This window comes from Peromyscus eremicus, chromosome 23, assembly GCF_949786415.1.
Source record: "Peromyscus eremicus chromosome 23, PerEre_H2_v1, whole genome shotgun sequence".
In the NCBI taxonomy this organism is placed as follows: Eukaryota; Metazoa; Chordata; class Mammalia; order Rodentia; family Cricetidae; genus Peromyscus; species Peromyscus eremicus.
In genome coordinates this window covers 5,773,228-5,798,916 of record NC_081438.1, presented here as the reverse complement: position 1 = coordinate 5,798,916, position 25,689 = coordinate 5,773,228, and the positions used below count along the sequence as shown (strand labels likewise).

At 44.0% G+C, this 25,689-nt stretch overlaps 1 protein-coding gene across 2 annotated transcripts in view; it reads left to right on the top strand.

The window, feature by feature from the left end:
* Bicdl1 (BICD family like cargo adaptor 1) overlaps positions 1-25,689 on the top strand; it is a 98,247-nt gene that overhangs the window by 55,206 nt on the left and 17,352 nt on the right. For both annotated transcript variants that reach the window (XM_059249036.1, XM_059249035.1), the window contains exons 3-4: positions 17,478-17,594; positions 21,099-21,245. In XM_059249036.1, the coding sequence (XP_059105019.1) occupies positions 17,478-17,594; positions 21,099-21,245 (264 nt within the window). The remainder of the gene's footprint in view (positions 1-17,477; positions 17,595-21,098; positions 21,246-25,689) is intronic.

Here is a 25,689-nt window from a genome sequence, read left to right as displayed (position 1 = left end):
CACCTTTCCTGGAACTCGCTTTGGAGACCAGGCTGGCCTCGAACTCACAGAGATCCGCCTGGCTCTGCCTCCCGAGTGCTGGGATTAAAGGCGTACGCCACCACCGCCCGGCCTGTCACTTGTGTTTTTATCTTAGCCATTCTGACAGGTGTAAGATGGAATCAGAGTCATTTTGATTTGCACGTCCCTGATGGCTAAGGATGTTGAACTTTTTTTTTTTTCTCTCTCTCAGACAGGGTTTCTCTGTGTAGTTTTGTTGCCTGTTCTGGATCTCATGCTGTAGACCAGGCTGGCCTGGAACCCACAGAGATCCGCCTGCCTCTGCCTCCTGAGTGCCAGGATTAAAGGTGTGCGCCACCGCCACCCTGCCAAACATTTCTTTAAATGCTTCTAAGCTATTTGCAATTCCTCTGTTGCTAATTCTCTGTTTAGGCCTGTACCCCATTTTTAATTAGATTATTTGTTTTTTGATACCTAGTTTCTTGAGTTCTTTATATATTTTGGATATTTGCCCTGTCAGATGTGGAGTTGGTGAAAATCTTTTCCCATTCTGTAGGCTGCCATTTTGTCCTATTGATAGTGTCCTTTACCTTACAGAAGCTTTTCAGCTTAATGAGGTACCATTTATTGTTGATCTTAGTGCCTGCACTATTGGTGTTCTGTTCAGAAAACCATCTCCTATACCAGTGTGTTCATGACTGCTGCCCACTTTTTCTTCTATCACGTTCAGTGTTTCTGGTTTTTTGTTGAGGTCTTTGATCCATTTGGACTTCAGGTTTGTTCAGGATGATAATATGGATCTGTTTGCATTCTACATGTGGATATCCAGTTAGACCATCACCCTTTGTTAAAAGAAGAGTTAAGGCCAATAATCCTCAAATTATTCCACAAAATAGAAACTGAAGGAACATTGCCCAATTCATTTTATGAGGCCACAGTTAACTCAGGTTGCACATGCCTTTTATCCCAGCACTCGGGAGTCAGAGACAGGCAGATCCCTATGAGTTTGAGGCCAGCCTTGTCTACAGAGTGAGTTCCAGGACAGCCAGGCAGGGCTATACAGAGAAACCCTGTCTTAAAACAAAAACAAACAAAAAAGAATTACAAACCAATTTCCCTCATGAACATGATGCAAAAATACTCAATAAAATGCTTGGAAACCAAATCCAAGAACACATCAAAAAGATCACCCACCATGATCAAGTAGGCTTCATCCCAGAAATGCTGGGATGGTTCAGCATACAAACATCAGTCAATGTAATCCACCATATAAACACATTGAAAGAAAAAATAAAACCCACACGGTCATCTCATTAGATGCAGAAAGGACCTTTGACAAAGTCCAACACCTCTTCATGATAAAAGTCCTAGAGAGATTGGAGATACAAGGTTCATATCTAAACATAATAAAGGCAAGTTATAGCCTTCAGCCAACATCGACTTAAATGGAGAGAAACTCAAAGCAGTCACTAAAATCAGGAACAAGACAAGGTTGTCTACTCTCTCCATATCTATTCAATATAGTACTTGAAGTTTTAGCTAGAGTAGTAAGACAACTGAAAGAAATGAGAGGGATACGAATTGGACAGGAAGAAGTCAAAGTATCGCTGTTTGCAGGTGAGATGATAATACACATAAGTAACCCTAAAGATTCCACCAGGACTCCTACAGCTGAGACACAGTTTCAGGGAAGTGGCTGCATACAAGATTAACTTTAATAAAAAAAAAAAAATCAGGTGCCCTCCTAAATACAAATGACAAATGGACTGAGAAAGAAATTAGGGAAACAACACCTTTCATAGTAGCCTCAAATAACATAAAATACCCTGGGGAAACTCTAACCAAGCAAGTGAAAGACTTGTATGATTAAAAACTTCAAGTCTTTGAAGAAAGAAATTGAAGAGGGCAGAAGATGGAAAGATCTCCCATGCTCATGGGTTGGTAGGACTAACAGTAAAAATGTTACTACCATCCTACCTAAAGTAATCTACAGATTCAGTGCAATCCCCATCAAAATTCCAATACAATTCTCTACAGACCTTGAAAAGACAATACTCAACTTCATATGGAAAATCAAAAGGCCAGGATGGCTAAAACAATCCTGAACAATACAAGAACTGCTGGAGGTATCACCATCCCTAATTTCAAGTTGTACTACAGAACCATAGTAGTGAAAACCTCATGATATTGGCACAAAAACAGACACGTTAATCAATGCAATTGAATTGAAGACACAGACATAGACCCTTACACTTATGGACACCTGATTTTTGATAAAGAAGCCAGAAATACACATGGGAAAATAAGGTCTCTTTCTCTTCATAAAGCCACTAATCCCATTTTAGGGGCCCCACTCTCATGATCTGATCTAATCCTATTTACTTTTCAAAGACCCTTCTTGTAAATTTCATCAACATGAATTTGGGGATTAATTTTCCAACATATGAATTGGAAGAGGGGACACATTCAAACCATGATAGCAAACACAGGAAGCCTTGCTGTTAAGACAGAATTTCAGGAGAGTCCTAAGTGAGGAATATATTTTGTCAATATTAGAGGAAGAGTATTCCAAGCAGGATGGTGGCGGATGTAGGGTTCTTGGTAGAAAGACCAGAGAGCTGAGGACAGCAACAGAGAGAATGTATCACATAAAAATAGATCAGAGATTAGTGGGGGGTGGGAAGGCATTGAGATAGCTCAGCAGGTAAGGATGGTTGCTACTAAGCTTGATGACCTGAGCTTATCCCCAGGACCCACATGGTGAAAGGAGAAAACTGACTCCCTACATAGAGTTCTCTGACATCCATATGTGCACAGAGCATATGTGCTCACACAGAGATAAATAAAAAGGTAATAATTTTTTAAAAAGATGACTGTGGAGTGGGAAAGTAGTCAGACAATATTATAAAGGCCTGGAAAGGGCTCACAGGTCAAGAGTGCTTATTACTCTTCCAGAGGATTACAGTTCAGTTCACAGCACCCACATCAACCAGTTCACAACTACCTATATAACTCCAGCTCCTGGGATCCAATGCTGCCTTCTAGGCCCTGAGCACACACACATAAATAAAAATGAAATATTACAAGGAGTGTGTTGTATTTATCCTGAAACCAAAGCTTCTAGATGTCTTGAAGCAATGACATGACCTGACTTGAATATTGAAAGGTGCTCTATGACAAGGAGAATAAGCAAGCGGTCTGAAGGTGAGGATACAATCAGGGAGACCAGTCAGGTGCTGTAGCCAGTAGTCCAGACAGTGCTGGCTGGAGCCAGGATGTGAGAGTGGGACAGGGAAGAAGTATAGGATGTTACATTCTTATTTTACTCAGTAAATACTCACAGGGTCCTTACATTCCAGGCACTGTTCTAACAACATTATAAATACCATCTTGTCCTTCTTTAACGTCAACATTCCTCTGAGGTGAATGTCAGAGGTTAAATTCACAGGATTGGTAAATGATCTGGATATGAGAAGGGGGGAACCAAGAATAATTTCTGTGTGGAACCAGTCTAAAACTTGAAAGAATGAAGTGACCTTGTGTTAAGAAGGAAGCTGGAGGAGCAGCATATCTGGGGCAAGCCCCAGAATCAGGAGTTTAGGTTTTAAACATGCTGAGCGTGGCCAAGCAGCTGTGTTAGGTAGGCAGTCTGGATAGAGGAGCCTGCCTTCAAGGGACAGGTGAGGCTGAGAGAATTACAAAGACTCTCTCCAGTCATTCAGGAAGACCTAGCTATCTGATGTCTTATCATCAGTCTGACCAGAGGTCAGTATGAGGACAGTTCTTCCCCAAGTCAGGGTCCTGTGTAGCATTAGCTTGGGCTTTAGAATCTGTAAAACAGGATGAACTCTACTACTTCCATAGCATTCTTAGATAAAACGGAATAACAAATGTTAAATAGAGCACTGCTTAGACATGGAAAATACCTCACAAAATTTGTAATCTTCCATTTACTCAGGTTCAGTTCGTTGCATTCAGCTGAGACTAACAGAACATGATCTATACTTCGGTATGAAGGAAGTCTGAATTTACAGCCTATTTGCACACCCCACTGCTCGTTTAATGACAGGCTCCAAAACGAAGATTTCAGGCTGGACAGTGGCTGATGCATGTTGTCCCAGCTACTCAGGAGACTGAGGCAGGAGGACAACTGAGCTACAGGATATTGAGGCAAGCTTAAACAAAATAGCAAGATCCTGGCGCAAAATGGGGAGGAGTCCTGTTCTTTTCCCAGGGTCTTCTTCCCCTCCCCCAAACTGAACTTTGATCTTCTGTCAAGTGATGATGACCTTGTAAAAGAAAGGATTTCATTTAGAGATTTCCTTAGAGGGCACAGGGAAAAAATTGTGGGTTCTGAGTATTAAAAGTTTCCACATGCAGAAGCAGTATGAGGGTACAGGGAGAAACACATCAGAAGATCCATGGATTAGTCATGGGTAGTTTACGTCAAAGCCTGAGGAAGGTCTGGTTGAGCCACGGTGCTGACCTAGAAGGAGAAATACTACCCTGTGCCAGTGACAGGCCATTTGAGTCAGAGGGAATTAGCTCATTAATACCCCGGGAATACTGCTAGGACCTTGCTGCAGGGGCATTTCTGGGGCTTAGATTAATCCTATTTCTGTTTGCTACAGTCATAGCTGGACTGACTCGTTTAAAGTGTTGAAATTTTGTCTCGCACAAACAACCTGTTTTTATTAGAGAAGCAAAGATCAATTGAGACATAGTTCCTGCATTTATACTGTTGGTTAAAAAAATACCAAGAACATTTTTACTTCTTAGCCATTTGTTTAGGTCTAGTTAGATCCCCTGGTAAGCCATGTGACTGCAGGAGAAAAATTTAAATACTCGTATTTTCCTTTTTAATATTAGACCTGACCATCATTTTTTTGGCACAGCCTATGTCCCTGTGGCATCCTTTGTCTTCCAGTAAGGACCTCCTGTGTGTGCCCCAGCCTGTCCCTGTTGCTGCCCTAATGGAGTGTGCTCCGTACATGTCCTGTGTTGTTCACCCTCCCCAGCCTTCCTGTTTGCGAGGCGTCACGGGCGTCTGCATCCAGTTTTCTTCTGAAAGCATCGACAGTTCATGATCCAGAATGTCCAGTATAGTTTCACCCTTGAGGCACGAGGTTGTAGTCTGGGGACTGCTCCTTCCGTTGCCCCCCTGACATTTTGGGGCTACTCTATTCTGATGGTACCAGGGCTGGTAGATGAAGAGCCAGCCTAGAATCCCCGCAGCATTGCCGCAGTTAGGGCTGTAATTCTCTCTTCCATAAGGCCCTTTTCCACATTGCCTTAGGCTCTTCTTCAGGCTCTGTAAGATCTGCCCTTGTTTCCATGTAAGCTGTTAGACTTGTCTGTGTTTTGTAAAGATGAAGATTAAAACAATAACAGCAACTGCAGCATCTAACATTAATTTACTTGATTCGCACAACCTTAATGAGGTACTTTTTCAGCCTCTGATCAGGCACAGAGTTAGCAGATTTTCTGAGGTTACACAGTACAGTAACTTGAAGAAAAGTAATATTCTTTTAAGATAGAGTTTGGAATATGCTATCCCCACGAAAACTCAGCTGTAATTTATCTCTATCGGCCGCAAAAGCATAGTAAGTGTTCCATCCATGTTGAAATTAAGTGAAGGCCAGACCATCAGATTAACAGAGGATTGTGTCATTTATTATGTAAATCCTCAGAACACTTAAAAAGCTTTTCTAACTTTTTAAAAAAAGATCTACTTATTTTATGTGTATGAATGTTCTGCCTGTGTGTATGTAGTACACCACATACATGCCTGGTGCCCTCGGAGGTCAGAAGAAGGCATCAGGTCCCCTGGAAATGGAGATACAGATGGCTGTAAGCCACCAAGTGGTGCTGGGCCCTGAACATCAGTTCTCTGCTAGAGCCACAAGTGCTCTGAACCACGGAGCCAGCTCTCCAGCCCCTTCTTCCCAGATTCCATTTTTTGTTTTTATAAACTAGCATTAGAGGTCTGACACTGAATAGCCTTTCAGGAATGAGAGCAGGTCAGCATTTGTCCTTTCTTCTTCCCCAGTGACCGCTTGTACTGCTGCAGTTGCTGGTCTCTGGTGCTGAGAGGTTATGTTAGTGATGGAGATTCAAAGGATGGTCATAACAGAACTGCTCCTGTGCTCTAATTCTAAAGTTAGCTCAAATCAAACAAAATTAGACCAGTCTCCTCTCTCTAGAGGGTGTTCACTTTCTAAATGTCAGAGTGGCTTTTACACATGCTGCTTCTAAACAGGACCACAATATGCATCAGCTACATCAGGTCTTCTCTGTGAACTCATGTGAATTCACAGGCTAGTAGCATTGGACTCTAGAGCATGAATTCATAGCAGTCCTGAAAATCTTCTAGACTATGGCTATTTGTTTTGACAAAAAAAAAAAAGAACCTGAAACGAGAGCCAAGACTGTACTGGCCTTCATACACTCACATCATCTCCTAATAGGTCCATCTTTTTCACCATGCCACAGATCCACACCTGCAGATTAGTGGCTTAAACCAGATCCTCTCCAAGGTTTCAACTTTTTCAAATTACATATGTTCCTTATAGGAAATACCAGTATTTTATTTCAGGTTTTTACTTAATAATAATAGCTGTCATATATTATATGCTTAATCTGTGCCAAACATCTTGTGGGTTTTGTATATTTTAATTATGTATAATTTATGTGCACTGGTGTTTTTCTTGCATATATGTCTTTGTGAGGATGCCTCTGTTGATAATGTGGTTTTTGACTTGAAGTTCTTCTTGTGTGTGTTACTACATTTTCTAATGTATGTTCACTGGGGATATTGGTCTGTATCTCTTTTCCCTGCTTATATTTTTACCACACTTTGGTATTAGTTCACTGCTGGCTCCATAGAAGGAGTCTGGGGGTGCTCCTTCTGCTTGCATACTTTGAGGATTGGCTGTAGATCTTGGAAAATCTGGTAGAAGTCTGCTGTGGGTGCATCTCGGCCTGGGCTTGTTTGACTTTCTATTATGGATCTATTTAGATTGCTGTTCTCCTCCTGGTTTAACTTTAGTGGTTTGAATGATCTAGAAATTAATCCATTTCTTTTATATTTTCCAACTTAATAGAATACATGTTTTGTTTTTGTTTTTGAGACAGAGTCTCATTATGTATCCCTGACTGGTCTGGAAGTCTCTGGAGATCAGGCTGGCCTCAAACTCAGAGATCAACCTGCCTCTCTAGTGCTGGAATTAAAGGTGTGTGCTACTATGCCCAGCTTTGGAGTACATGCTTTAAAAATACTTCCTTAAAATCTGAATTTCTTGGTGTCTGTTTTAATATTTCTGTTCTTTTGTTTTGGGTCATCCCTTTCTTTGTCTTGGTTAGTTGAGCCAATGGTCCATCAGTCTTGTTTATCTTCTCAGATTCATTGATTCTTTGTATTGTTTGCAGTTTTTGTTTTATTAATTTCTGCTCTGATTTTTATTATTTCTTGCTATCCATTGGATTTTGGTTTGCTTTGTTTTTCTAAATGCTTGAGTTGTATCATTAAGTCATTTATTTGGCGCTTTCTAATTTCTTAATATAGGCATGTAGAGCTCCCACTATCCCTCGCGGGACTGCCTTTAATGTACCCCGGAGGTTTGGTTGTGTTTTGTTTTCATCTCTGTTTCGTTCAAGGATATTTCCTTTCTTGCTTTCTTCAGTAATGAGTTGTTTAATCTCCACAAGTTTGTGCACTTATTAGAGGGTTTTTTCCTGTCTATTTTATATTTTATTGCATTGTGGTCAGATATTTTTGAGACAGAGTCCCTCTACATAGCCCAGGCTGTCCTGGAACTCAGTTTGTAGACCAGGGCTGTACTCAGACTCACAGAGATCCGCCTGCCTCTGCCTCCCAAGTGCTGGGAGTAAAGCTGTGCACCACCACACCCAGCCACCCAGCTTGAAGATTTGTATTACTTCAGAGAAGCTTCTTAGGGATGCTGAGTCGAGTTATGTTCTTTGGTGATTGGGTGGAATACTCTGTGGATATCTGATGTATAATGTCATTTAATTCTGATGCTTTTCTGTTTATTTTTTGTCCAGATGACCTATATTTTGGAGAAAGTGGATATTAAAATCACCCACTCTTAATGGGATTGATGTTAATCTGTGTCTTTAATTCCAGTAGCTTACTTTTTATGAAATTGGGCACACCGCATTTGATTGTAACGTTGTATTAGTTGCTTCGTATTGGTGTGATAAAACCCAGTGGTCAAGATAACTTAGAAAAGAAAGCATTTGATTGGGCTTATGGCTCCAGAGTCTTAGAATCCATGATAGCAGAGTGGAGGGAGGCATGGAGACAGGAAGAGCTGAGGCCTGTTTTGTCAGACAGTAGACTCTCGATGCCTGCTTGCTTCCCTATCCCATTTGACGGGAGTACTTTTTCCATCCTTCTCCCTTTGTAGTAGTGCTGGTCTTTAAAGCTCAGTTTCTTGTAGACAGTAGAAAGATGGATCAGTCCACTCAGCCATTCTGTGCCTTTGGACTAGAGGATTGATGCTATTAATATTTAAAGTTATTATTGAAAAGCATTGATTGCAGTCGTTTGTTTTGGGTTTTGTGTGTGTGTGTGTGTGTGTGTGTGTGTGTGTGTGTGTGTGTGTGTGTGTTCTTAGTTGTACTGTCTATGTTTCAATAATTACAGCTTCCTTTTTTTTTCTTTCTGCAGTCTCTTGGCGGTGCTTCCTCTCTTCAGTTTGAAATACTGCTTCCAGGATTCTAGTAGTGTTGGTCTGTTGGTTTGAGTTCTTTTAGCCTGTTTGGATCATGGAAAGTTTTTCCTTCTCCTCTGACTGTGGTACATAGTGCTGAGTACTAGTCTGAGTTGGCAGGCAGTCTTTTAGAATCTAGAGCTGCAGGCTCTTGTGGCTTTTAAAGCTTCCATTTAGAAATCAGGCATTATTCTGATGGGTTTTCCTTTGTATATGACTTGTAGTTTCAGTACTCTGTTCTGTATGTTGAGTGTTTTAACTATGATGTGTGGAGTTTCTTTTCTAGCCTTGTCTGTTTGGTCTTTCATGTGCTTCTTGTATCTGTATGGGTGTGTTTTTCCTTAGTTTGGGGACATTTTCTTCCATGATCTTGTTGAAGATCTGGTCCGTGCCATTAACCTAGGATTCTTCTCCTCCATATGTGCCTAAGAAGATTTGGTCTTTCCATGGTATCCCACAGTCCTCTCGTGTTCCTTTAAATTTTTTCCTCTTCTGTGCTTGTGTGGGCTAATTCCTCTATTCTATCTTCAAATCCCGGTATTCTATCTTCTACTTGATCCATTCTGCTTCCCACTGAGTTATATAGTGGGGCTAATATTTCATTTCACTTTGAGTTCTCAGTATTTCTCTCTCTTTACTGAACTCCGTTTTCAAATCCTGAATTGTCTTCATCATTTCATTCAGCTGTATATTTGGATTTTCTTGGACATCACTCAGGTATTTATTGTTATCTTCTTGAGGTCCAGTGAGATGTTCCTGTCTCTTTAAACTCCCTGAATTCTTCCATAAGTTTATGATTATTTTCATTTCTATATCCTGGGTTCATCTGAGTAGTTCTCATTTGAGAATATTTTTACAGGACTAGTGAGTGTGATAGGAAGCATGCTGTCTAGGCCTTTTGCGTTGTTTTTATTTTTGTGATATGACCTGGGCATGTGGACTTCTTCCTTTGGTGTGTCTCTGATACTAGACTGCCTTGGATTAGGCCAGTGCTGGAGCTATGTGACTGGAACTAGGCCAGGTAAAGCTGCTATGTGAGCTGCTTGATTAGACCTGAGCCAGGCAAACTGTGGGCTGGAGCTAGGCCTTTGGAGGTGGAAGTAGCAGCAGCAGTGGATGGGTGTGGGGAGGAGGGGCTTACCAGGCAAAGCCAGTTCAGGTCAGGAACTGGGCCTGAGTGTATGGAGATGGTAGGGTCCATGTGGGATACTATTTTTTGTGTTTTCTGATAACAAAGTGGTGTGATTACCTCATGGTTTTGACTTTCATGTACCTAGTATAACTACTGATGTGACCATTTTTTTCATATGTTTATTTGACATTTCTGTGCCCTCTGTTGAGAATTGTATTATTTGCCATTTTTAAAATCAGACTGTTTATGCTGACTTGTTGGAGTTCCTTATCTATTCTAGACATTTAATCTCTTCTCAGATGAGTAGTTTGCAGAAATTTCTTCCATTCTGTAGATTGTCTCTCCACTCTTGATTGTTGCCTTTGTTGTATGAAAGCTTTGGTTTGGTTGATACAATCCCATCTTTTATTTTTTGCTTTTATTGCCTGTGCTTTAAAGATCATATTTTTAAAAATCTTTGCAGACTAAGAACTTGAATTTCAGCTCTGAAATTTTACATTTAAACCTCTGGTCTGTTTGAGTTGGCTTTTTATGTATGAGAAATAAGGATCTAGTTTCTATGTTCTATATACAGCTGTCTAGTTTTCTAGCTCTTTTCTCCAGTGTACATTGTTTTTGTCTTTGTTAAAAACCTGAGTTCTGTATTCTTTTCTCTTTGGCCCATATGACTTTTAAGCCAGTACCATGCCTTCTGTTTTTTGTTTAACCTTTAAAGGTCTTCTTTTTTTAATTAAGGAAATTTTTTTATTCATTTTACATACCAATCAAAGATACCTCTCTTCCCTCCTCCTGCCCCTCCAGCCTCCCCCCCTAACCCACCCACCCCCAGTCCCTCCTACAAGAAGGTAAGGCCTCCCATGGGGAGTCAGCAGAGCCTGGTACATTCAGTTGAGGTAGGTCAAAGCCCCTCCCACTGCCTTAAGGCTGTGCAAGGTGTCCCATCATAGGTAGTGGGCTCCAAAAAGCGTGTTCATGCACCAGGGATGGATTCTGATCGTACTGCCAGGGGGCCCCTTAAGCAGATCAAGCTACACAACTGTCTCACTATGCAGAGGGCCTAGTCCAGTCCCATGGAGACTCCACAGCTGTTGATCTAAAGTTCATGAGTTCCCACTAGTTTGGTTTGATTGTCTCTGTAGGTTTCCCCATTATGTTTCTGATGCACTTGCTCATAGAATCCCTCTTCTTTCTCTTCAACTGGACTCCCGAAACCGGCCTGATATTTGGCTGTGGATCTCTGCTTCTGCTTTCATCAGTTACTGGAGAAAGGCTCATGTTTGTCCTTCTGAGTCTGGGTTACCTCACTCAGGATGATATTTTCTAGTTCAATCCATTTGCCTGCAAATTTCATGCTGTCATTGTTTTTCTCTGCTGAGTAGTACTCCATTGTGTATATTATCTCCAGCTTTGTAATCTGCCTCCCTGGGATTGCTATTTCTGTAAATCTTTTGTGGTGCAATACAAATTTAAGGAGTGTTTTTTCTTTTTTTAAAGATGTATTTATTTTTATTTTATGTGCATTAGTGTTTTGTCTGTATATATTTCTGTGAAGGTACTGGATCCCCTGGAATTGAAGTTGCCATGTGGGTGCTGGGAATTGAACATAGGTCTCTGGAAGATCACCCAGTGCTCTTAACTGCTGAGTCATCTCTCCAGCCTCATGGGTTTTTTTTTTTCTATCTATGAAAAATGCCATGGTATTTTATTATTTTATTGGCATTACATTGAATCTGTAGATCACTTTTGAGTACTGTAGACATCTTAACAATACTCTTCCAACACACCCATGAACATGGGATGTCTTTTCTCGTGTGTGTGTGTGTGTGTGTGTGTGTGTGTGTACACGCACACATATGTATCCTCTTTAGTTTCTTTTATCAATATTTTGTAATTTTCATTTTAGAGATCATTTACTTGGTTCCTTAAGTTTATTCTTGGTATTTTATTTCATTCTGTTGTGAGTTGGGTTGTTTTCTTAATTTCTTTCTCAGCAATTTCATTAGTGTTATATTAAAAACTGTTAATTTTTGCATATTGATTTTGTATCCTACAATTTTACTGAATTTAATAGTTCCAACAGTATTTTGGTGAAGTCTTTAGATTTTTCTGTATATAGGGGCTGGAGAGATGGCTCAGCAGTTAAGAGCACTGACTGCTCTTACTGACTGCTTTTCCAGAGGACCCGGGTTCAATTCCCAGCACCCACATGGCAGCTTACAACTGTCTGTAACTCCAGTTCCAGGGGACCCTCACACAGACATACATGCAGGCAAAACATCAATGCACATAAAACAAAAATAAATTATTTTTTTAAAACTCTGTATATAAAACATTAATAAATTGACCTCTTTTCCTATTTGATGCATATTGTTTTTCTCGTCTTGTTACTTTGGCTAGCATATCTAATATTTTAAGAGTGGTGAAAGTTCTGATCTTAAAGAACACAAGACAACTCATAAAAGAAAGCATTTAATTTGGGGCTCACAGTTCCAGAGTGTTAGAGTTCATGGCAGGGAGCATGGTGGCAGGCAAGCAGGCAGACAGACAGACAGAGAGGGCACTGAAGAAGTAGCTGAGAGCTTACATCTGATCCACATGCACAAGGCAGAGAGAGATCTGGGCCTGGTGAGGACTCTTGAACCCTACCCCTGATGACACACCTCCTCCAATGAGGCCACACCTCCTAATCCTTCCCAAACAGTTCCAACAACTGGGGACTGAACATTCAAATATATGAACCTATGAAGGCCATTTTCATTCAAAGCACCACAATGTATGACAGGGTCCTATAACATACATGGTGTTCTGAGTACCTGGGGTTTTTTGTTTGTTTGTTTAGTTTTGTTTAAAAGGTGGTCGGCAGGTTGTGGCAAACATCTTTAGTCTCAGTACTCAGAAGGCAGAGGTGGGTGGATTTCTCCTAGTTTGAGGCCAGTCTGGTCTACATAGTTAGTTTCATACCAGCTAGGAACACATAGCAAGCCCTGTCTAAAAATATAAAACAAAACTAAATAAATAAAAAGACAGCTGATCTTTGGAAGGGTCTATTCCTACTGCTTGGTGTCCTGAATTAGAGATAGGGAATAGATGTCCCTTCAGAACTGCCCTTTTTGTGATACAGATAAAAGAAAAATATATTCATAATTTGGGTTTCACTTTTTTTTTTTTTTTTGAGACAAGTTTTTACCATGTAGTCCAGTCTGGCTTCAAACTGAAGATAATTCTCCTGTTTCAGCCCCGTGAGTGCTGGGATCACAGGCATGCATCACCATGCCCAGTTGAATATGTTTATAATTTAGAAAAGAAACACAGATTAAATGACTCATTTAAGTTATGGACATGGTATGGAAGGGAAGAAAAGCAGATCCTGGCTGTTCACTTCCTCCTTTCTCCATGTTACCTTCTGTTGTCTTGGAGCGAGAGTGGTACTCTTTAGAGAGAACCTGCTGTTACCTGGCTCAGGGATGTTACAGCTCCCTGCAGCCAAGGCTTTTGTGCTACTTGTGGATACTTTATCAGAACGTTTGGAACACTAGAGAGGAGTATTTGTGTGTGCGCACACAGTAGGCTATTATGTGTGTGCAGAGATTGCTAATGTTCATTGTTTTACTCAAGTCCAAGGGTTGAACTAGATTCTGCCTCTGAAAAAGATGAAAATAGGGAGGCTAGATTGTTCAGCAGGTTAAGGTACTTGCCACTAAGCCTTACAACCTAAGTTTCTTCCCTGGAAACCTACATGGTGAGGAGAGCACTGACTCCTACAGGCTGTCCTCTGACCTCCACATGCATACCACGTGGATCAAAGACCTCAGCATAAAACCAGACCCACTGAACTCGATAGAAGAAATGGTGGGAAATCCCTTGAACACGTTGGCGCAGGAGACAATTTCCTGAGCAGAACACCAGTAGCACAGACACTAAGATAGACAATAAATGGGACCTCATGAAACTGAAAAGCTACTGTAAGGCTATGGACGCCATCAGTAAGACAAAAAACAGCAGTTCACTGAATGGGAAAAGAATGTGGTGGTATTGTGTTCCCCAAAATATTGTGTACCCTAATAAACTTATCTGGGGTCAGAGACAGAACAGCCACTAGATACAAAGGCTAGAAAATGGTGGCACTCACACTTTTAATCCTAGCATTCCAGAGGCAGAAATCCATGTGTTCAAGGATACAGCCAAGCATGGTGACTCATGCCTTTAATCCCAGAAAGTGAGCCTTTAATCCCAGGGAGTGAGGCAGAAAGCAGAAAGGTATATAAGGCATGAGGACCAGAAACTAAAAGCATTTGGCTGGTTAAGCTTTCAGGCTTATTAGCAGCAGTTCAGCTGAGATTCATTCCGGATGAGGACTCAGAGGTTTCCAGTCTGAGGAAACAAGACCAGCTGAGGAACTGGCGAGGTGAGGTAGCTGTGGCTTGTTCTGTCTCTCTGATCTTCCAGTTCACCCCAATAACTGGCCTCAGGTTTGATCTTATGAATAAGACCATTTAAGATTTCATGCTACACTACCAAACCTACATCCGACAGAGAACTAATTTCCAAAATCTATAAAGAACTCAAGAAATTAGGTATCACAAAAACCAGATAATCCAATTAAAAATGTGGTACAGATCTAAACAGGGAATTCTCAGCAGAAGAATCACAAATAGCCAAGAAACACTTAAAGAAATGTTCTACACCCTTAGCTATCAGGAAAGTGCAAATCAAAACAACCCTGAGATTTTATCTTACACCTGACAGAAAGGCTAAAATCGAAAACACAAGTGAAGGCTCATGCTGGTGAAGATGTGGAGCAAGGGGAACACTACTCTACTATGGTGGGAGTGCCAACTTGTACAGCCACTTTGGAAATCAATATAGTGGTTCCTCAGAAAATTGTGAGTTGATCTACCTCAAGACCCAGCTATACCACTCTTGGGCATATACCCAAAGGATGCTCCATCCTACCACAAGGATACCTGTTTAACCATGTTCATGGCAGCTTTATTTGTAATAGCCAGGAACTGGAAACAACCTAGATGTCCCTCAACCGAATAATGGATCAAGAGAATGTGGTACATTTACACAGTGGAGTATTACTCAGCTGTTAAAAACAATGAGATCTTGAAATTTGTAAGTAAATGGATGGAACTAGAAAAAAAAAATCATCCTGAGTGAGGTAACCCAGATCCAGAAAGACAAACATTGTATGTACTCACAAGTGCATATTAGCCGTAAAGTAAAAGGACAATCATGGTACAATCCACAGACCCAGAGAAGCTAAGTAACATGGAGGGCTCAAGGGGGGACACTTGGATCTCCCTGAGAAGGGAAAATAGAATAAATTTGGTGAGTTAACGGGGGTGGGTGGGGATACAGGGTACAGGAGGGATCAGGTAGGGGGGATGGAGGGGGAGAGTACTGGAAGAGAAAACAGGAAAAGGGCATTTTGGGGTGAGGTAGAAACCCAGTACAATGGAAACTCACAGGAATCTACAAGGGTGTCCCTAGCTAAGACTCCTAGCAATAACGGATATGATATGGAGCCTGAACTGGCCATCTCCTGTAACCAGGCAAGACTTCCAGTGGAGGGATTGGGACCCCAACCCAGTCATATAACCTTTGACCTACAATTTGTCCTACCTAGAAGATGTGCTAGGGTAAAGGTGGTGCAGAAATTGGGGAAGTGACCAGCCAATGACTGATCCAGCCTGAGTCCCATGCCACAAGAGGGAACCCACCCCTGACACTGTCTGGAGCACCAGGACCCAGAGGCTGGATAGCCCAGAGACCTAGGACAGAAGCAAACACAGCTGGCAGAAAAAAGAAAATTCAATGATGCCTAACTCTATTCTGCTATATTCATAGATTGGTGTCTATCACAGTTGTTATCAGGATTCATCCAGCTACTGATGGAAACAGATGAAGAGACCCATGGCCAAACACTGGGCAGAGCTCAGGGAATCCTGCAGGAAGTGGGGGGGAAGGATTGTAGGAGCCAGAGAGATCAAGGAAATCCACAGAATCAACTCACCTGGGCTCATAGAGGCTCACAGAGACTGAACTGACAACCAGCTAGCCTGCATGGGACTCACCTAGGTCCTCTGTGTATATACTACAGTTGCATAGCTTGGACTTCTTGTGGAACTCCTAACAATGGAGAAGGGGCTGTCTTTTGGGACCCTGTTCCTTATACTGGGCTCCCTTGTCCAGCCTTAATATGAGGGGATGGGCCTAGTCTCTCTGCAGCTTGATATGCCATATTTGGTGGATATCCATGCCCCTTTCTAAATAGAAACAGAGGAGTGGGTGGAGTGGGGGGGAGGGCTGGGAGGAGAAGGGGGAGGGGAAACCGCAGTCAGTATGTAAAACAGTAATAAAATCATTAAAAAGAAATAGGTTAAGATTAATATGTAGCTCTCTATAGTGAGGCAATATATGTTGAATTTGTGGAGCTAAAAACAGTAACAAAGATAAACAACTGAGATGAAAAGAAGTGTTGATGACAGACCCATTATGGAGAGTGCCTCACTGAACAGCTAGCTAGACATCTCAATGGTACCACTATAACATGTTCTCTGAAAAGAATTCCTAACCGTTTCAGGGTTTAGTGATCTCTCCCAAGAAACCATAAGTCCTCCTCAGCTCCAGAAAGATCACAGAGGTGGTCTTGCTTTGCCTTGTAGCTCTCCTCTCTACAGGGCAGCATGTTGTGCTCTCCATGGTAGCATCAGGCCCTCACAAGAGGACTGGAGTTTATGCACAACCAAGTAGACTTTGTTTCAGACGACCTTTCGTAATACTAGAAAACAAACAAATAGGGTAGGGAAGAGGACTTCAGCCCCAAGCAGTACCCAGAGAATTATGAATGGTAAGACTATCCAAAACCATAACGTACATGACAGAGAATTCTAAATAGCATTCATGTTCAAGAGAAGTGATATGAAAATAGACCAAGATAAATAATGTCTTTAACCAGAGCTGAGGACATGGAAGAGAGAAATAAAGGAATTCCTAAAGTGACTGGGCGTGGTAGCCCATACCTATAATCCTAGCACTGAGGCAGATTTAACGCAGCTGGCTTATATAGTGAGACTTGCCTCACAGCAAACAAAACTCTACTGCAGAAGGTAGCACAGCCATTTTATTGTTGTGAAACATCGAGACTCTTCTTTTCTTTATTTATTTACTTATTTATTTGATTTTGCGGGGTAGGGGTCCAAGACAGGGTTCCTCTGTGTGCTTTTGATGCCTGTCCTGGATCTTGCTCTGTAGACTAGGCTGGCCTCGAACTCACAGAGATCCACCTGCCTCTGCCTCCTGAGTGCTGGGATCAAAGGCGTGCGCCACCACTGTCTGGCGGAGACTTTCTAGATATTTGCTGATCTTCTATGTGCACAATGATACTGATGTTAACTAGCATTTGAGGACCTACTTTTTTCTGGACCTGTTTTCTCTGGTCAGTAAAGTAGCCTCAGACCTAGGCAGTCCTTTATGATGAAAGTGGAAACCGAAACTCACCCAAAAGTCCTGTGGAACAGATGTGCAGAGACGCTTGAGAATCACAGCACACTTGCTTTGCGTACTCCCTTGGACCCACTCCGAAAACATCTTCTCTCTTACAGGCATCCGAAGTTGAGAGACAGCTCTCCATGCAGGTCCACGCACTCAGAGAAGACTTTCGGGAGAAAAATTCATCCACCAACCAGCACATCATCCGGCTGGAAAGCCTTCAGGCCGAGGTGAGGCTCCAGTGTGGCCACACTTGAAGCTGTGCACTGAGTCTTTGGAAAAAGAGTCTCTGAGCTTGGAAATAAACCCCTGCTCTCTATAAAAAGTACTGAAGCATCTAAGAGACATTTCTGTGAGAACTTAAATGGAGAACACTTGTCCTTGCTCCTGTGGGTAGCCTGTTGTCTAGGAAAATAGAGAGGTTGAAAGTTACAGCCGAGGGAGTTGAAATCATGAATGGCCTACTTTTTACTGAATAATCTTGACAAGAAACAGCCTTGCTAGCCCCACACAAAAACTGGGGAAGGACATTGTCCCCGTCTTTCCTCTTATTCTAGCTCAGCACAGCACCATGTTTCAGCTTCATACAAAGTAGTCTCATTAACTCACCGAAAAGCCCCACAGAATAGAACAGAAGCTTGCATTTTATAGCCGAGGGTAACAGCGGGTGCTGTGGAGGAGTTAGTAATGAGGGTACTTAGTATGATACCTGAAGCGTGGTGGTGGTGGTGCTGTTGAGGAGTTAGTAATGAGGGTACTTAGTATGATACCTGAAGCGTGGTGGTGGTGGTGTTGAGGAGTTAGTAATGAGGGTACTTAGTATGATACCTGAAGCGTGGTGGTGGTGGTGCTGTGGAGGAGTTAGTAATGAGGGTACTTAGTATGATACCTGAAGCGTGGTGGTGGTGGTGTTGAGGAGTTAGTAATGAGGGTACTTAGTATGATACCTGAAGCGTGGTGGTGGTGGTGCTGTGGAGGAGTTAGTAATGAGGGTACTCAGTATGATACCTGAAGGGTGGTGGTGGTGGTGCTGTTGAGGAGTTAGTAATGAGGGTACTCAGTATGATACCTGAAGCGTGGTGGTGGTGGTGGTGTGGAGGAGTTAGTAATGAGGGTACTCAGTATGATACCTGAAGCGTGGTGGTGGTGGTGCTGTTGAGGAGTTAGTAATGAGGGTACTTAGTATGATACCTGAAGCGTGGTGGTGGTGGTGCTGTGGAGGAGTTAGTAATGAGGGTACTCAGTATGATACCTGAAGGGTGGTGGTGGTGGTGCTGTTGAGGAGTTAGTAATGAGGGTACTCAGTATGATACCTGAAGGGTGGTGGTGGTGCTGTTGAGGAGTTAGTAATGAGGGTACTTAGTATGATACCTGAAGGGTGGTGGTGGTGGTGCTGTGGAGGAGTTAGTAATGAGGGTACTTAGTATGATACCTGAAGCGTGGTGGTGGTGGTGGTGGTGTAGGTGGTGTAGGTGGTGTAGCATATGCGAGGCCAGATTGTGGCAGCCAGGGGCTGTGCCCCTGGCTAGAGCAGAGGAACAAGAACGTAGCGCTTGGGGACTGTACTGCAGGCAGCATGGGTGCTGCAGACAGAGCAGGAGTCATCCAGCAGAAGGGGCTCTTCCCGGGCCAGATTCCCATCCATCCCACTCTCAGGACCTTCATCCCCTTGGCTAATGAGACTTTGAGAAACAATGAAGAGCCTGACAGAAGGAGCCCACCCCACCCCCCTCTGTGGTTAAGGGATCAGCCATTGTGACCGATCCAGAGAAAGCTTCCCTGCATCGTAAGGGACCTAAGGATGTTTTTCCTAAAGTCTGTCAATGTCTTCTCTTTTCTGCCTCCAATCCCCTTCTTTCCTCCTTTCCCTTGGAATTCCCACCGCTGTTGAGCAGCAGGTTCTTGAAGTAAGTAGAGATCGCTCCAGTGGGGTTTTGGCATGCCTGTCTGTGACCATCTGTGTGCATGACTTGCCATTCAACTGCCCCTGCCCGGCGCCCACTCCTTCAAGTTGCCTGCCTTCCTCTTTGCTCCTCCTCTTCACTTCCTCTGGCCCCCCAGGAACAAGTTTCCCAGGAACGTTTACCACCAGATTTGCTCACAAGTTTTAGGGTATGTAGGGGTTGGGTGAGGAAGTTGGCACCCTAATACCTCTAGTGGCACCGCTGATTGAAAGGCTAAGCTGTGAAATCTTTCATTTTAAATAAGTAACTTCATGAAACCGTGAAGTGTTTCTTAAGGGCCAGTTACGTATCAGAATCATGTTACCTCATTACTTTACTGGAAACCTGGGAAACAAAGATGATCCATGGGAAGGAGAATTGAAAGGTCAGAGGGCACTTAAATAAAAATGAACTAGAGTGAAAATTCCCTTTGCATGGGTAAGTCTGCTTCAGTGAGAGGAATAGTGGGCCATTCACCAAAGGCTTGCCCCTTTGGTCTCTTACCCAGGTGCACACTTGAGAGACAGTCTTTCTTTGTTTAGACAGACACCCGATCTCTCTGGACAAAGGCCATATACCCTGCTTCCCCAGGACAGCATCCTATCTGATTGATGGATGGCCAGGAAGGATTTGTGCCCTGAGCAAAACTCTAATGCAGAGCGGGGGCAGCCAAGAGGCAGAGGGAGAGGGAGAGCCCAGGGACCTAGAACAGTTAAACACTTATTTAATTCTCCCCTAGAAAAGTGCTGAGTTCCGTCCCCAGAGCTTACTCAAGGAAGAGCCTTAAGGCATTCTCCAGACTAGACCACAGAGAAGGGGGACATCTTGACTATGCCAGGGAAGTATTTCCAAGCATGCAGGTGGATGAGACATAAGTGTGACAGGGAACTCATAGATGGGAGGAACAGGGTCGGGAAGGATCTTAGGACTTCTGGAGTCCTTCCCTCCCCCACAGCCAGTTCTATTTGGAAAAGTTTTCTGGAGCCCCTGCACCTGGGAGTGTCCTGGCTAAGGCATTTCTGGCCTTGAGGAGCAATGATTGAGCTTCCTCCTTGCAAACATGGAAACCAGAGAAGACTGGGCATCTCTTTCCTCAGCTTTCTCCCTGCCACTGAAGAGAGCAGACAGACCTTACAGAGAATTGCATGTGTCTTGACATTGACTTCAATGTGCAAAAAAATGAGCCTTTTCCAGAAGGGAGATCTCTCTTCTCTTCACAGATTACTTGTTCAAATTACCCACGAGGCCATTGTCTCATTCCTTTCCAGGGCCTGGGCTGATATAGACAGTCCACCTTCTATACCCTGCTGGCTTCTTGTTAGCCAGGGCTCTGGGTCTTAGCTGGGACGCTGGCCCCAGGGGAATCAGCAGTAGGAAGAGGAAGCAGTGAGTCTGCTGGCGAAACACAGCAGCTCTTAGGGAACTTCCTGGAGCTTAGGACTTAGGAGTAGGCAGATCAGGTCCTGCTCTGCCCGAGTAGGGCTGAGGGCAGGCAGGGTGGGGCCTTCTCTGACTTATCTCTGGAATTTACAGAGCACTAGCTAGCCTTCCTCTGCCTTGCAGCCCACATGCTGGCTTCCCCTAGGCTAACTCCTACCCCTTCCCAGGCACCTTTCTGAAGGGGAGGGACTTTCCCTTCAGCCCAGGATTACACAGCTCTGTTCTCCAAGTCATGTCTCTGGGCACAGTACCCAGAGACACATACCTTCATATTTGGGGCCAGTCCCTCCTCCTACGCTCACCCAGATAGAACTCCATCCACACCATCCTGTGGCTTCTCCCTCTTTTCAGATCAAGATGCTGTCGGATCGGAAGCGGGAGCTAGAGCATCGGCTCAGCGCCACCTTAGAGGAGAACGACCTGCTTCAAGGGACCGTGGAGGAGCTGCAGGACCGGGTGCTGATCCTAGAAAGGCAGGGCCACGACAAAGACCTGCAGGTACGGGGCCGAGATGCTGTTCCGTAGAGCCAGGGCCAGACCGGGGAGTGTTTAGCCCAAAAGAAAAGGCTGTGAGGCCAGAGCCAGCACCACTGCCGGTATCCGAGTAGGTGACTCTGAGACCTCCACAGGGGTCTTGTAATTCCCTAGGGGGTTCCACCATGCCTGTAGCTGGGTAAGTACATTGTGGTCCTCAGGTCATCCCTTCCATGTGTTCTGAGCCACCACTGGTCCCTAGAGCAGGGTCACATAGTCCTTTCTAGGCTGTCAGTGGCTGGAGCACTCAGAGTCTCCTGACCTCCCTAGCATTTGTGAAATCCCCTAGAAGATTTCAAAGGGAGCCTGTGGATCTCTGTTCTCAGCTCCCAGTGCTCTCTGCTGCTGCTGCTGCTGCTGCTGCTGCTGTTGCCCAGCAGAGGGATTTAGTTGGCTGGCACAGAGCGGAAACCAGGAACCTTCCCACAGAACCCAGCAAGACATTCTCAGCTTCTGCCTATTGCCAGGAAAGGCACAGGCCAACCCCTTTGTGAACCTAATTGGTCTTTTTTAACCTCCCTGAAGGAAACTGCTTCTTACTCATGGTTGTTCTTGTTCGGGAACTGCCACCAGGCCTCAGATGAAAATCCAAGCTTAGACTTGACAAGAAATAACCTCCAAAACAGAAAAATAATCTCCCAGTCTCCCCAGAAATAGAGGGTAGCATCTGTTCCCAGGGTGCTTTGCTGGGCTGGTCCTACAGAGTAGGAGAGCATTATTTCCCCTCTGCATAGTGGGGAGGGTACCATGAGTTGTTTTGTGTCACTTGTGCGGAAGTGGCTGGGCAGGTAATACTTGAATGCCAGGTAAGTCCCTACCCAAAGACCAGGCCACAGAGGCCCCACTGGGTTCCAGGGAGGCTGTTTAGAAGTTCTGATGTGAGATGACATTTTAACTGAAGCCGAACATGGTGGTACATGCCTATGATCCTAGCACTTAGGAGGCTGACTCAGGAGGAATGTGAGTTCAGAGTTAATCTGGGATGTACAGCGAGTTGCAAGCCAGCCTCGGCTGTATAGACACTGTCTCAAACAATAAAAGGAAGCACCTTCTGAGTTTGGAGTCTGTAAGAACACCTGTCACTGCCTCTGTAACTCAGCTGTACCCAAGCAGTTGGCCTCTCTGAGGGACATTTAGTAGTTGTTTTTCCCCACTCTGTGATTTTCGTTCTTTCAACTAATGACTTTCCGTGTAGTAGGGCCTGGGCAAATGCTGAATAGAAGATGGGGCTGGGTGGGTGGGGCTTGGCCAGCAAGCATAGACCCTGGTTTCTATCCCCAGCACCACAGAAATGGAAGAGTTTGGGGGGTGGGACGGCAAGCGGGGAGAACACGGTGCCGGTTCTAAAGCCTCACAGCAGGTTTTGAAATGCAGAGGAATTTGCCCATTTTCAAGGTTAATGATGACGAACAACAGTGTTGGAGGTCACTTCCTAGTGATTGGAGAGCTTTCATAGACTTCTCTGAAGCCTACAGAAAACAAATGGCTTATCCAGAGTCGTGTTCCAAGCCCTTGAGAGAGTGGAGACTAGAAACCTTTCCCGACCGACCGACCCCGGTACAGCTGGTTCTCCTGTTGCTCATCTACCCTTGCCAGTCCCCTTTGAGTCTGCAGGAAGCACTCCGCTGCTAACTGAGATAGGACACAGAGGAAAAGGGAGAGAAGCACAAAGCCCAGAAAGAGCCAAAAGAAACTTTGAGCCCAGCATGAAATGCAAATGAAAATTAGTTCCACTCCCTGAACCTGGAAACGGAGGGAAAGAGCCAGGCCCAGTGTGGACCTCCAAGTGATCCCCGGTGTGGGTGGCCTGTGTGTACTGCTGCGTCAGGAACCCGAGGTCATGCCTGCTGATTGGCATGCAAGAGGAAGAGAGATGTCTTACACACATACAGGGCCCCCAGCAAGTCAGAACATCCCCACCCTTTTGGGGGATCATATTTATTCTCACCTTTCCTACATGTGTAACTTCTGTTTATGTAAAATCTCCTTAAGTTGCCACTAGTTACTAGCGTCCTCCAGGAAGTCCTGTCACCAAAGTGTCCTCAATTGACAGAGGGAAAATAAAAAATCCAGCTGACCTAGGTAGCACTTGAACAGTCCTAACCCGGATTTGTAAGATGTTGAGTCAGTGGCCTTGGAATGTGTTTAATCCCTTGATTTGAAATCCTCAGATAAGGTTGTGTAGGAGGCTGAGCAGTAAAGGCAAAGTCTCCATCAGCAGGGGAGCCCTTTTGATCTGTTCCACTGTGTGACTGAAGTCCTGCTGTCAAGACCTTTTTATACATTTTGTGTGTGTGTGTGTGTGTGTGTGTGTGTGTGTGTGTGTGTGTGTGTGTGTTGTATAGTGTAGATGCACACGCCACAGTGTACATGTGGAGGTCAGAGAAGAATTTTTCTGAATCACTTCTTACTTTCCAACACATGGATCTTGAGGGTCAAACACAGGTCCCCAGGCTTAGTGACAAGAGGCTTTGTTTACTGGGCAGTTTCTCCCATCCCAAAACAGATTTTTAAGCCACAGATCAAATTCAGCTATGTTTTTTTTTATTTGTTTGTTTTTGTTTTAAGACCTTAGAATAGGGGTTAAAACTCACACTGTGTACTCACTTCATACCAAGCGTTTTGTTAAACTGTTTTGTTTTGATTTTGTTTGAGACGGTTTCCCTTTAGCTCTGGCTGACTCAGAACTTGATAGGTAGACCAGGTAGACCAGGGCTGGCCTTGGGTTTGCATCAGTCCTCCTGTCTCCCCGTCAAGTGCTGGAATTACAGGTAGATGTGCCAGTCTGCTTTACTAAACTGTGGGAAAGACTTTGCTTTAATACCCAGTAAAGAAGTCAGTTGTCCTTCTAGGGGGCTCTTAGCCCTGTACAGAAATGCATAGGGCCTGACCCTGGCAAGTGGGTAGGCTCCATCAGCAGAGTGCAGACCCCCATCACTGTGGCTAACCCGTGAAGCAGATGCCCTGGGGTCTAGACTTGGCTCTGGCCCTGCACGTGCAATTAAGCAACTCGTGTGCCATCACACACCATCTTAGCTCCCTCAGTGTCAAGAAAGGAGAATGTCCCCTTTAGTGCTGTGAACTTAAACTTAACCACTGTACTAATAAAAGCATTTCATGTCATTCCTTTTCATACATAGAAATACACTGTCATCTTTCTTCCTTCCTTTTTTTTTTTGTTTTTCAAGACAGGGTTTCTCTCTGAAACAGTCCTAGCCAGTCCTGGAACTCGCTCTGTAGACCAGGCTGGCCTCGAACTCACAGAGATCACCTGCCTCTGCCTCCCAAGGCACGCACCACCACAGCCAGGCTCACTCTCATCTTTCTTATACAAAAGTGTTATTTTTTTTTTTTTTTTTTTTCTGATTTTTTGAGGCAGTTTCTCTGTAGCCCTGGCTGTCCTGGAATTTGCTCTGTAGACTAGGGTGGCCTCGAATTCAGAGATCTACCTCTTTCCTCCTGAGTGCTGTGATTGAAGGCATGTGCAGCCACGCTCATCTAGGTACTATTTCTCATTTTACAGAATTCCTATAGTTACCGGGCTCTTCCATGGTTTGATTGGGATTTTCTGCACATCTGTCCAGGTGGTGAATCAGTCACTGACCAGAGAATGAGGCACCTCCTGGCCTTTTGTTCCCTTGCTGTTACAATTAATTAAACACTCTGGAGTGTGTGTGAGTAATTGAACTAATTGTGTCCAGTTCATGAGAACTTGTACTGAACTGTGGGAACTTCTCCTGCTGAGATGTATGTGGAGTTGCCTAGAGAATAATTGTAAAGCATTTTGCCACTTAACATGCTGCTTGTAATTGTGCTGAATGCTTCCTAGGAATGTCTATTTCCTGTAACCCTGGTTTGTGTTATTTTATTTTATTTTATTTTATTTTATTCTTTCCTTGCAAGTTTTCCTAAAACTGGGGCTAGAGGAGGTCCCACTGTCCCAGCAGGTATTGCTGATCCAGGGACTAGGCAGAACAGCTTGCCGGTTCTTGTCCTGTCAGCAGCCGGCCTCTAGCCCTTCCTAGTTAGGGCTCTTCCAGGCCACTAGCCAGCCACTTCCTGGCAGTGATGGCTTGAAGGTGAGGCTCCAGGCCCCAAGAGGATTGGCTAAAGTCCGTGTGAAGCACTGGCTCCCCTAACGAGAGCCAGAGCTCACAGTGGCTGCCATCCATGCCGAAGCCTCTGCATCTGCAGGAGGCACAGTGGCTTAGGGAAGTCGAGGGAAAGCAGCACAGCCACTCTGCAGTGGCCTTGGGCATTCAAGACCAGCAGCACCCAGCACTGAGCTCCATTCCCAGCCCAACCCTAGCTGTGTTCAACCAATGGCAGTCTGAATGCAGGAAATACGTGTGCACACCACACTACCACACCCAGCTGTTTCCTCTTTTTAATGAAACAACGATGGCTC